This window comes from Heterodontus francisci, chromosome 4 (genome assembly GCF_036365525.1).
Source record: "Heterodontus francisci isolate sHetFra1 chromosome 4, sHetFra1.hap1, whole genome shotgun sequence".
Lineage (NCBI taxonomy): Eukaryota > Metazoa > Chordata > Chondrichthyes > Heterodontiformes > Heterodontidae > Heterodontus > Heterodontus francisci.
The window spans coordinates 39485878-39499112 of record NC_090374.1 but is presented as its reverse complement, the minus strand read 5'-3'; the positions used below and the strand labels follow the sequence as shown (position 1 = coordinate 39499112).

At 44.7% G+C, this 13235-nt stretch overlaps 1 protein-coding gene across 1 annotated transcript in view; it reads right to left on the bottom strand.

Moving 5' to 3' along the window:
* The window catches only part of LOC137368642 (cadherin-related family member 2-like), a 199930-nt gene extending 193567 nt beyond the window's left edge, over positions 1 to 6363 (bottom strand). The window contains exons 1-2 of the mRNA XM_068028782.1: positions 6300 to 6363; positions 4687 to 4776 (exon numbers count right to left, since the gene is read on the bottom strand). Coding sequence (XP_067884883.1) covers positions 4687 to 4776; positions 6300 to 6363 — 154 coding nt within the window. The remainder of the gene's footprint in view (positions 1 to 4686; positions 4777 to 6299) is intronic.
* Between the last annotated feature and the right edge of the window lie 6872 nt (positions 6364 to 13235).

Below are 13235 nucleotides of genomic sequence, written 5' to 3'. Positions count from 1 at the left end.
AGAGGGGAGAGAGCGGGAGAGAGAGGGGGAGAGAGAGGGGGAGAGAGGGGGGAGAGAGGGGGGAGAGGGAGAGACAGAGAGACAGAGAGACAGAGAGGGAGGGGAGAGAGTAAGGGAGGGGGAGAAAGAGAGGGAAAGAGAGAGTGGGAGAGGAAAGAGAGAGAATGGGGAGAGAGAGGAAAGAGAGTGGGGGGAGAGAGGTAGGTGGAGAGAGGAGGGGGAGGGGAGGGGGAGAGTGGAGAGAGGGAAGGGAGAGGAAGGGGAAAGAGAGGGGGAGAGAGAGAGGGAGGGGAAAGAGAGAGGGGGGAAGAGAGGTGTGTGAGAGAGAGAGAGAGAGAGAGGGGGGAGAGATGGACACAGAAAGGGAGAGAGACAGCGAGAGGGGAGAGAAAGAGATCAAGATCACTACTGACAGATGGACATCTATCCGGATTCACTGCATCGCTACATTGTGTGGGCAGACATTGACTACTAGTACAAGCAAAAACAATGTCAGGTATCTCACTAAATAGGGAGAAATATGTTTTAAGTCGGACTGTGTTTTGATGGCATTAGGTTGGCTATAGACTTTATATACAGACTAATTGCCCCCATGTCCATGGCTGAGTCAATAATTTTGTTAAATATCCATGGTGCAACATGTTGGTGACTATCCCTGGTCTGGAGGGCCTGCTGCGCATTGCAGATACAGGTCATCTCTCCTCCTTTCCACATCTTCCATCAAGACCTCCAGTGTAGTTATCAGAAAACCTTGGGTGGACATTCTCTCCATGCCCAGCCACAGTTCTTCATTGCACAATGCTATTCCGAATGATGTCAGCTCCTCCAGCAGCCACAATGCACCTTCCCTTTAAGAGGTGCAGGTTAGCTTTATGTAGTGCTAGTAAGCAATGATATTGGACCCTCTGCTGATGCATGTTAGTGCTGGCTGCACACAACGATCATGAAAATGAGCAAGCAGCACAACATGGCGTGCTACCTGCATTGCATTAACTGGATGCAGGTTTGAGCGCAGCATAGTTGTGCATCGTGTCCCTTTGCTATTTTTGGGGCCATACATTTTAGCCCCCAGTATGTCCTAATTGACCACATATGTAGCAGTCATAGCAGGAGATAAAGAACGGAGTGAATGCAGTGCCTCCACCTCCATAGGTCATGGGAGAGCAAATGCCCAAAAGGTTTTCAGGGCTAAGGAAGCATGCCATGATCTTCTTTGGTGTTCTGCCTGTGGGCAGGTTCTTGCCTATTCTTCCATCTACCTCTCTATGGCCCTTTTCTTTAGATACTCGTAGTGACCTTCCTTCACTATATCTCGCATTGCTAGTCTCTTCCTTCCTCGTTGCCTTTTACACTCCATTCCACCTTTGATCACCATTTTCAGCAGGCCTTCATGTCTGATGAAGTGACCAATCCAGTCTTTCTCCTTTTCCTGATGGTTTCGATGATGGAATGACTCTCCTTGATCCTTCGGAGCACTTCGTCACTGGTCACCCTCTCTGACCAGCTGATCTTCCACATTAGTCTCCAGAACCACATCCCACACATTTCTAACTTCTTGCTGTTTGCCTTGCACAGGGTCCATGGGGTCAATTCTACAAGCTCTCTGATGTCGGGGGTCGTAGTGGGGGGCCCAGAAAATACTTCCGGGAGAGGTGCGCTACGGGCCTCAATGCTGGGAAGGCCCCACCCCATTTTACCGGGGGGGGCGGCGAGGCCTTGTGGCAGCCACCGCCCCCTCTCTCCCGCCACTTGGCAACGGAAACTTATTTAAACATTTAAATAAATGTTAATCACTGAATAACAGCTTATCTTTTCACGACAGCCATCCCACGCCGATATTCTGGCCGGTTGCCAGATGTCCAGCACCTTTGGATCTCCGTTCAGAGATCCGAGGTAGAACACTGGTGGGGAGGGGGTGGAGTGAAGTTTTCAGGGCGGGGGGTAGGGGTCGAGCAAGGAAAGCTCTTACTATTGGCTGAGGGTCAAAGGTAATGAGGTTCAGGGGGGGAGGGGAAGTTTGGCATCAGAATAAATGTTTTTGGGGGATAGGGCAATTTATATATTGCGTACTCATTTGGGGGGGGGTGGGTGGGAGAGGGGATTCAAAGTAATACTACAATTTTATTTTAATTTTTCAGACACTGGGACCTTTAAAAATTTAAAGCTAATGATGGAGCGCCCACCCCCTCTTCGTCATTGGGGGCATGTATTCCGCACACTCCACGGTAAAAATTCAGCCCATGTCTCTACTCCACATATGAGCGTACTCCATATAACCGTTTTGACGATTCTCTCTTTCAGTTTGATGCTCAGCCCCTTGGTTTACAAGTCCTTTCATCTGTTGAACGGACTCTTTGCCATTGTCATTCTTGATCTTATCTCTCTTGTGCATCTCCCATCTTCTGTCAGTATGGTACCAAGGTATTTGAATTCCGACACTTGTTCCATTTGTTGTCCATTTACTTTAATGACTATCTCCAATCTTTTTTTCTCCACCTTTATCACTTCTGTCTTTTTAACATTAATCTTCATCCCATACTCCTCCACCACCCTGTTCAAGGAATCCATCATTCACTGAAGGCCCTCTATATTGCTAGTCATTATTGCCTGGTCGTCTGCAAATAGCTTGCCAGTACTAGATGAGTGACGACCTTTACTCCTGCCTCCACCGTTTCGAGTGACTCCTTCACCGTCACCCCTGCCTAGATGTTGAACAATGAGGGTGACAATGGGCATCCCTGGCGCACACCTCGCCCAACAATGCCTGGTTCTAACTCTCCATCTGCTACCCTCACGCTGACTGCTTGGTTCATATACAATGCCACTATCATTCTCCAATCCCTCCAGTCCACCCCTATATCTCTCAATATTTCCAGATGTTTTGTCCATCTTACCCAATCAAATGCTTTTCATGGTCTACGAAGTAGGCATAGATTTCCCGTCTGTACTCGATACTCCTCTCTTCCTTCACTCTCATCTCAGTCGTGATGACTGCCAGGGTAAACTTCAATAACTGATGCTCACTAACAAGAAAAAAATGCCTGTTCTCTGCCCACAGCATGATGCCACATCAGCAATGCCATCTGCAAAACACTGAATTTCAGGACATAGGAAGATAAATTTAATGAAAACTAACTGTAATGGCCAAGTTTAATTTTGGTAAATCAAAGCAGCAGGAAAAAGGTAACTCTCCAAACTCAGGTAACTTAGCTTTAGCACGTGGAATTCTTCATGAAACAAAGTGGAGAACTTCCAAAAGCCACTTCATAAGGGCACTCAGCAAATAATAAGCTTGGTAATTTATTTGAATAACTTTCATGGGGCCAATGAGGTGACCAGATGCATGGGGCTGAATTTTCCAGGCCCACGGTGAAGGGAGGTGCTGTGGAGAGGATGCTCCCAAATGCATTAGCCCTCCGGGGGATTTCCCAGGGCAGGCTGCCCATTTCCTGGAGGTGGGCAGCCAATAAGGACAGTTAAGGGCTCACTTAGGGGCCATTTTGTAACAGTACTGGTATTTTCCCAACGGTGGAGTGCTCCCCCCACCCCCCACTAAGTGCAAAGCCCAACAGCTCAAGTGAGGCAGCCTCCCGGGTGGCCATCGGAGCCAGAGATTCCATGCCCCAATGACGGGGCTGCAGGGATGAAAAGCTGCAACCGCATCCATCACTACTCCTGCAGAGGGCTTTCCCCTCCATCCTGATGGGCCTACCAGCTTCAGGCCTCTTTATTTGATGACTTCAACACAGGAAAACAAAGGTGCCTCCATGTAGAGGCAACCTTGCACTTGCTGGTGAGCAAGCCTCAGCAGCACCCACCTCTCTCAGTGGGGCTGACAGCATGACATCATGTGTGTTCTCTGATTGGGCCTCTAGCCTTGGGAACTCACCCACCGTTCTTAATAGGATGATGAGCACAGAGGTGACCAATTTAGAAGCCACTTATTTATTTTATTTTTTTTAAATTTAGAGATACAGCACTGAAACAGGCCCTTCGGCCCACCGAGTCTGTGCCGACCATCAACCACCCATTTATACTAATCCTACATTAATCCCATATTCCCTACCACATCCCCACAATTCTCCTACCACCTACCTACACTAGGAGCAATTTACAATGGCCAAATTCAACCTACAAGTCTCTGGCTGTGGGAGGAAACCAGAGCACCCGGCGGAAACCCACGTGGTCACAGGGAGAACTGACAAACTCCACACAGGCAGTACCCAGAATTGAACCCGGGTCGCTGGAGCTGTGAGGCTGCGGTGCTAGCCACTGCGCCACTGTGCCGCCCTGGAAAGCTGCTCCGCCGGGCACACTGAAGACATGGGCAGGCTCAAGAACCCCATATGGTCCTGATGTCGGGGTCCCAACACCCGCCGGAAAATTCAGCCTATGAAGTTCAGCTTGGAAAATTCACCAAACTTTGCCTGTGACATCAGATGCTCTTAGGCCCACCAGCTCAATATTATAGAATTCACACACTGTTACAGACACATTGCTCTCTGAGTGTGACATCAGTGATCAGTCATTACGGCTTCATGAATGGACCAAAATAACCTGTCAGGGCAATTTTTCATTTGCTTTCAGTTCGTTACTCAAGGTCAAAATTAATATTACTGGATAGAGAATATTTATATATTTAGAACATCCCTCATATTTAAATTTTATAGATTTACATTGGTTTACCTCTTGGTGCATCTTCAGTTATACGTACAACAGTCATATTTGCCATAAATGCTGGAGCCAGATTTTGTGACCATGTTAGTGTCGACTTTTCTGTAAAATAGGGGGAAAATATTTAAATTTAATATTTACAATTAATTTATTCAATTTCAGCAAACCTCGAAAGTGTCCCATGGAACACATTGAATGACTTTAGTTGATTAATGTATGTGAGTCTTCCAAATGGGTAACTAGCCACAAGACACTGCCAAGTTACATATTTTAAAAAATGGAAATAGTCTAAAGCTGAAGTATGCCTTCACTATGTAAATAAATTAGCATTTACTTTTCCTCAGCAATTTATTCTCTTCCCAAACATTTAGTGTACTTGGGAGGAAGAGGTGACTTTGGATCCATGATTCCCAAAGCTGTCCACAACTGAAGATTTCCTTACCTAAGGTCTTGGTCTGTTGTAGACTAATTGATTGATCAGGCAATAAATAAATCCCTTATCATTCTGACATTCAACTACCAGGATGGTAGAAAGCAAACTAGATGGATCTTCATTTTGTTTTGCCTAGCAGTTGCTAATTTCCCTTCCCCTTGCCTGTCTGACTCCTTGGTAGGGTACTGCTGTAAATAGCCAGGCTCCCACCAGCACCCTATTCAAATGACTGTTATTCATGTTGCTCATTTCCACTATTAGAGTATCACAACTGAGCCCAACCTCTCAATTGATATCAAGTCACATGCACGTCCATCAGTCTTGCTAATTAGCCATCAGGAACGAGAGCCTAGATGATTTTCTCTTCCCAATCGTAATGCCCCAACTGAGATCAACTAACAGCATAAGTCTAGGGATCAAACTTGCGACCTTCCTGTTCTGTATGGCTTGGTTACTCACTGGGCAAACTTGCTGAAAATAGTGTGGATTCATCAACAATGAACTTGTTTTCCTCCTCCCCAGATAGTTATGATTCCCTGGGTTGGATTTTCCTCTACTGTACTGCCCCAAATCAGGTAATTCGGAAAATCAGGAGAGGAGACCTACCCTCACAATTCCTCCTCGATTTTCCTCCCCCTGCCACACTATTGAAGACTCCCAGCCAGCCCTCCACTGCCTGAGGGGGAGGTAGTACCCAGCTACCTGGACAATGTTCCTGCTACTGGCACCACCAATCCCAGGAACCACCCGGAAAGGGTTAGTGGCAGTTCCTGGCACAGAGGTGGAAGGCCTAATGATGGTCCTTTCTGAAGTGACAGTGCCCAGTAGTGAGTAATTTCTTCCTCTCTTTCTGTAACACCACCCACATTTCTATCATCAGTGGTGTTGGGCTCACTCTTTGTGGTGGCCATCTTTTTAGGAGCCTGGCTCAACAGATAATGAGTTCAAATCCAGAAAATGGGCCGGGGTTGCCGTACTGTCAAGGTAGCAGCTGAAAGTCCTACCACAATCCTCCTCTGGTGAAAGGAGGGAAATCCAACCTTCTTTCTCTGCCTCTTATAATATTTGTCGATATATCAAAGATACATCCACATACAACCTCTTATACATGGGATACCACAATGAATTTGTAATTGGTGGTATACCCAGCTAATAGCTAATATCATTGAATATAGAGGTTAAAATCACTTACCTGTAATAAGAATGATGCAGACTGCACATAAACATTGAAGAATTTTTGTTGACTCCATCACCATTTCTGAAACGCCTTTGAAATGTATAAAACACTGCCTGGTTTAGAAAACATGAATGCTTGTCAGATAAGACAGGTATAGTTTTCTATATTGCTATCAAATACACCCGCCAAATATGATATGAAAACACAGTAAGTTTTTTTTTTCCATTTGCATTTTCCTTCACATTTCTTGCAGTTGGAAAACAAGAGTTATTGGCACGGCAGCTTCTAGAAAAACTACAAATACTGTGAACATTCCCAAAACTCTGAGGAATACAGATATTATTTTTCTGTGAAGATGAAATGTTGATATTGGACATGAATACATTATTCAAAAACATAATTTGAAATAATGAATCCAATTCAAAGAAAAACTTGTGTTTCTAGATTCCATTATGAATCAAAGCACTTTGATGCTGCAATACTTCATTTGAAAAATGTTGGTATGGATTCTTGGCTCCTGGTCCATTCATTCACATCAACTTTGTAAACGTGTATTTTTTTCTCATTTAAGTCAACACAGCAGTTAAAATCTTACCTTTAGATTAAAAACTTGATTAGAAAGTCGATAAATAGCATCCAAATTTCTGCTGTATTTCTGGTCACATGTCAAATTTCCCTGCGACAACAGCCAATACCTGGAAAAACACTTTTGTGTTCTATTAAACTTCTTCAAATTCTCACTCTGTGGACTTTTCTGACCATATTATGTTGACTCAGCACGTTTCCCACGGTATATTCTGCAGCGCTTGTTGCATAAATCAACCAAGCAGTAACAATGTGTAGCAGTGAGGCAATCTGGAGTAACTTCTGGCAGCTCACTCAACTTACAATCACCATAGCAACAGAAGCTCTTAGTACCCATTAAAACTAGGTTGAAACCAATTGGGAACTCCAGCACATCATAACTGATCTTCATCAAGAGACAACGGGAGGGCAGTCAACCGTGTAAAATACAAAAGCAAATTATTCACACAAAATTTATATTCAATCCTAAAATATACACGGTCAAGGCTAACAAATTAAAAGGTTTATGAAAAAAATGACATTGAACAGGGGTTCTTTTAACGCCAAAATTAGGCCACAAACATGACGGAATACTTCTGAAATGGCAGCAAAAATTTGCATTTCCTGAGAGATGTCTTTCTCAAACCAAACAGGCAGTCATCTCAGGTCAAGTGATAATTTCCAGTTCCAGAATTGAATATGGTTCCATCTTAAATGATTTCTTTACCAGAACAGTACTGTAATACCTGTGGAGCTGTCAGGATTTCTACAAAAATGATCTGTAACGGTAAGGGAGTTTTTTGTCTCAAGCACCGATATCAAAGTAAGCGCCTGTTACGTGACCAGATGTTTCTGATGAAAAAGATTAACCGTTTCAAACATTTGAGGAGGAAATCAATCTGTTATTGGAAGAGGAATATAAATTCTCTTAAATGACCAGGAGTGACGTGAAGGCGAATAAGAATTGTTTCAAAAGGTACAGGAAAGTTTAAAAAAAAGATGATGATGGCTGCAAGTCATGCAAAAGTAATTTAGGGGTAACTGGTGAGTTTTAGGAGACACATACATGGTATATTTACCAGCTAGTAGAATCAGGCAGACAGGAACCTGGAAATTCAGTTGTGCAAGGTACCGCCCATCTGCCCTGGAATTTCGCTACTGGTGAATTTCCAGCTTGGCACATGATTGCTCATAAAGTTTAACATTTAAATGAGCCCTAAATATAGGTAAATGTTCAGCCCACTCAACTGGAATGGGCATGAAGAGAAACTCCATGCTTAAACGTGTGTAGACATTTTTAACAATTTTTTCCCTTTACTTTCAGTAGTTTTTACTGATATTTACTAAACTATTTTAATACTATGCATGTGGTTTTTTTTCTGGCTCATTGAAATTGCCTTTTAATTAATGGTGTTAGCTGTGGCTCACTTTTGCCTGAGTCAGAAGGTTATAAAGGAGCTTTTTGGAGGTGCTGTCTTTTAGATGGAATGTTAACCTAAAGCCCTGTTTGCCCTTTAAGTAAGTCATAACTGGCACCACTTGAAGAACAGGAGAGGTCAATAAAGTACCAATATACAATACTACGCAAGATTTATAGACCAGATTTTTACTCAAATGCCATTAAAAGGGTTAAAGGCATGTACGTAATGTTGCTGTATCAAAGCACTAACTATGTTGCCTATTAAATGCTGCAAGTAGCAGACAACAATACAATTCCAGCAAAGTAGTCCAGCACAAGATAAACTTAGGTTAATAGTGGTGTTGCCGAAGAAGATTGTGGATTCTAGACTCATTATTTATTTGATCATGTAAGCTAGGATGATACTCAAAATATGGTGTATTGTCTTTGGGATGAGATATTAAGCTGAGGCCAGTCTATCTGTTTGAAACAGGGTTGTCCAACCTTTTCACGTGGGGAGGGTGGGGGCGCACATTACAATTTTTGTCTTACATAGCGGGCTGGGCACTGAGATAATTTAAACATACAAACATACGAATTGGGAGCAGATGTAGGCCACTCTGCCCCTCGAGCCCGCTCCACCATTCAACATGATCTGATTGTAACCTTAACTCCACACTCTCCCCCACCCCAATAACCTTTCACCCCCTTGCTTATCAAGAATCTATCTGCCTCTGCCTTAAAAATATTCAAAGACTCTGCTTCCACTTCCACTTAATTTGCCATTCATAGGACCTTTATAAAATACTTTGGATTTGGTAACAACTTGCATTTATATAGCTCAATGAAGTGAAATGTCTGTAATTACTTAAAAGACAGAAGAAAAATATGTACATTATCTGAAAGAGATATCACAGAACTTTCAATCACACAGCAACTTTCTCGATTTCACACTGTCCCAAAGTTCTTCAGTCAACTAATTGTGGAATGTAGTCTCAATTGCAATGTAGGGAAATAGCCAATTTGCACACAGCAAGAGTACCGCAAACACCAATGAGATAATGCCCAGGTGCAGATTGAGGAATACATGTTAGCTAGAAAACCAGGAGAACTTGCTCACTCATCTTTGAATCATGGCATGGGATCCTTTACACCCTCCAGAAAGAGGAGATGCAGTTTAATTTCTGGTAACTCAATCAATGCAGCACTGCCTCAGTATTGCACTCGGGAGTGGAACTTGAGCCCAAACTTTGTTTCAAAGGCAAGAGTACTAGCCTGAACCAAGAGTACTACACCTGAAGAGTGAGACCAAAAACACAGTCAAAGAGATGGATTTTAAGGGCGGCATTAAGGACAGAGATCCAAAGGGGTTTAAGAAAGGAATTCCTGAATATGGGGCCTATTCACTGAAAACACAATGATGGGGAGAAGGGAACAGGAGGAACACAAGAAGTTGGAGGCAGGGGAACAGAGAATTTGGGGTGGGATAGGGCTGGGGGAGGTTATGGAGATTGGTAGTTTCTGAAGTTGGACTATTAAAAATGAACCTCGCACAATTGATGTGTTGACTACTTTATGTGCTCATAGTTGGCGAGTTTTGTGATATTCTTTTGGGCCTCCTTATCTCGAGAGACAATGGATACGCGCCTGGAGGTGGTCAGTGGTTTGTGAAGCAGCGCCTAGAGTGGCTATAAAGGCCAATTCTAGAATGACAGACTCTTCCACAGGTGCTGCAGAGAAATTTGTTTGTGATATACTTCCAGAGCTAAACCAATGCAAAAGGGAAACCATAAGAATCTGTACTTCCCATATCATAACATGGGTTTTGCTTCAACCAGTTGTATTTTCCAGAAATTTAAGTACGTACTGACTAAAATATTTTACATTAGGGAACTATACCTTAATATCTGTGTGAGTTGGAAGCTGGAAGTGTCATCTATTTCAGTTGTTCCATCTGCTTTCTTCTCTTATCTGCCAAGTCTTCTGTTCGATCAAGCTCAATTTCCCCACAGTGAAAATACTATCTTTCTACATAGGTGTATTAGTAATATAAATTGAAAATCCTTAGTCAGCGTTCCCTGTTCTAATCCTTGAAGAAGATTGTTTTGTTAAATATACTTGTATCTTTCAAAGTGAAACTTCAGGACATCAAATTTCCCAGGAGAACACAAGACTTAAAATTGGCTGCACATCCTTGGGCACCAGTACAAATCATAACTGATAATTGGATTCCTTATACAAGGTTCTGACAATGCACCTTCTTTGGTATTTCTAATCCCTGCTGCAATTTAGGTCTATCTGACTGATGGAAGCACAGCCCATTTCTTGTTTCAAACTATAAAATCTTTGTATTATGTCTTTTTCATATGTCATATCAGATAAGTTGAAATATTGCGAACTTAAAATGCATCTTCATTGGGCTCGATTTTAAGAGCCCCGGTGAGCTCAAAAAATGCTAGCCCGCCTATGCGGGCCGCATAGAGACATAGAAAATAGGAGCAGGAGTAGGCCATTCGGCCCTTCGAGCCTGTTCCGCCATTCATTATGATCATGGCTGATCATCCAACTCAGTAACCTGTTCCTGCTTTCCCCCCATATCCTTTGATCCCTTTCGTCCCAAGAGCTATATCTAACTCCTTCTTGAAAACATACAATGTTTTGGCCTTAACTGCTTTCTGTGGTAGCGAATTCCACAGGCTCACCACTCTCTGGGTGAAGTAATTTCTCCTCATCTCAGTCCTGAAAGGTTTACCCCGTATCCTTAGACTATGACCCCTGGTTCTGGAATCCCCCACCATCGGGAACTTCCTTCCTGCATCTACCACGCCAAAGAGCCGCCGCAATCTCAAGCACGGCAGCTCATTTAAATAGCTGGGGAGACCCGTTGCCCCCCCACCATCTCGTGAAGGGGGCGGGCTGCCTATCTCCAGCAATGGTGTCAGCTGCCTGTGTGCAGGTGCTGGCTCCGTTTTTAAAGGGCAGCCAGCCCTGCCATCCAACTTAAACTTTTAAAGTCCTATCCCCCAAAATGAAATAAATAAATTTCTAACACCCCTTTCCCACTCCCCTAATAACAATAACTATTCACTCTTCCCCCCCAAAACACTTACCTTTTACATCTGACCACCCCCCCCCCACCAAACTGCACAAAATTTAAGGTTCAACCCTTCCCACCATCCCCTACATCCATTACGTGTATTTGACCTCATTTCCCACCCCTCGCCCGGCACTGATAAACGTACCTCCTTCCCCCTCCTGACCAGTGTGGTGCCGCATTTCACCAGACGGGAGTGCCGGCCCCTGCGCCGAAGATTGCGACGGGCCCTCAAAATCGCAGGTAAGTCTATTTAAATGAAATAATTTTATTCATTTGAATATGATAATCTTGCTCCCATTGCCCAGCGGCAGGGGGTGCTGCCACGGAGTCTCACCACCGCTGAGAGGATCGGGCTGGACCTTCACGGCATCGAGGTCCATGGCGAGCCTCATCCAGACCCATCTTCAGGCACCCACCCCCCCCACACCCCCCCATCATGGAACCCGTTGGCCTGGGGGAGAACAAAATCCAGCTCATTGTATTTTTAAAAAAGAGATCTTTTGTTTTTATGGCTGAGTTTAAAGATAAATACAAATGCAGCCCAAGGTCATTTGAAGTTCCTTTCCCGAGCACACCATGCTACATCACCCACCAACTCACATCTGAAAGGAAACAAAAAGACAAAGACAAGCAAATGAACGTATGAAAAGAGAAGCAGAGAGGAGAAAAAGTAGACAGAAAAAAGAGGAAACAGAGAATTAGCAGCACGATTACATCAGAGACAGGCAAAAGAGCGACCATATACTTATTGGGCTGAATTTTATGTGGCCGTCAAGGGCGGGAACGGTGGTGTGCGGCGGTGGGGGGAGGGCGGTAGAGAATCGCAATGCAGCATCCTGCCTGGAGATCCACTGTCATGACATAGGTTCCGGATTTTGTAAGTGGTGGAGAGCACACTGACGGCCATTGTGGGACCGCAAAGTGGTGGAGAGCACACTGACGGCCATTGTGGGACTGCATTATTGCATGCTCTGCAAAGGGGGTCCGGGATACTGGGGGCTGTGCAAGGAGTCCGGGTACCGGTGGCTCTGCAAAGGGGGTCCGGGATACTGGGAGCTGTGCAAGGAGACCGGGTACCGGTGGCTCTGCAAAGGGAGTCTGGGGTACAGGTGGCTCTGCAAAGGGAGTCCGGGGTACCGGTGGCTCTGCAAAGGGGGTCCGGGATACTGGGGGCTGTGCAAGGAGTCTGGGTACCGGTGGCTCTGCAAAGGGAGTCCGGGTACCGGTGGCTCTACAAAGTGGATCCAGGGTACTGGTGGCTCTGCAAAGGGATCCGGGGTACCGGGGCTCTGTAAGGGGGTCCGGGATACTGGGGGCCTGTACAAGGGGGGCGAAGTGTGCATTTGGGGGTAGGGGTGGAAGGGTCAATATAGGGTTGGCAAACTGTTGTGTGATGGGTCTGTTTGTTCGCACTGCTGGAACAAGCTTGGGCTCTGAGGTCCATTAGTGACTCTGACGACAGAATTGGTACATCCTCATCTACCAAGGCAGGAGGCCAGATGGGTAGAGCAACGCATGAAGGAGGCGAGAGACAGCCTCACAACAACTCATTTGCAGCCATCCTGGTGTCCGGTCAGTGAGTGAAATAGAGGCTTACCTTAATGCCTAAACTCTGTCGCATCCTTTCCATTTGTTGTCCCTGTCTTACGAGCAGATTCAATTTGCACTAGTGACCATGAGAGAGCTTTTGTTAATGAGGGCTGTCATCACATTGGCATTGCTCGAATGGGGAAGGGTGTGATAAACATCCCACAATGAAGGTATAATGGCACATGGCTTTCAGACAATGAAGCCTAATGATTTGAACAAAGGATCTTTTAATTATTTAACACAAAACATATATGGTACACCTGTGAAACCCAAGTGGTGCTATGTGTTCTTTTTAATCCGT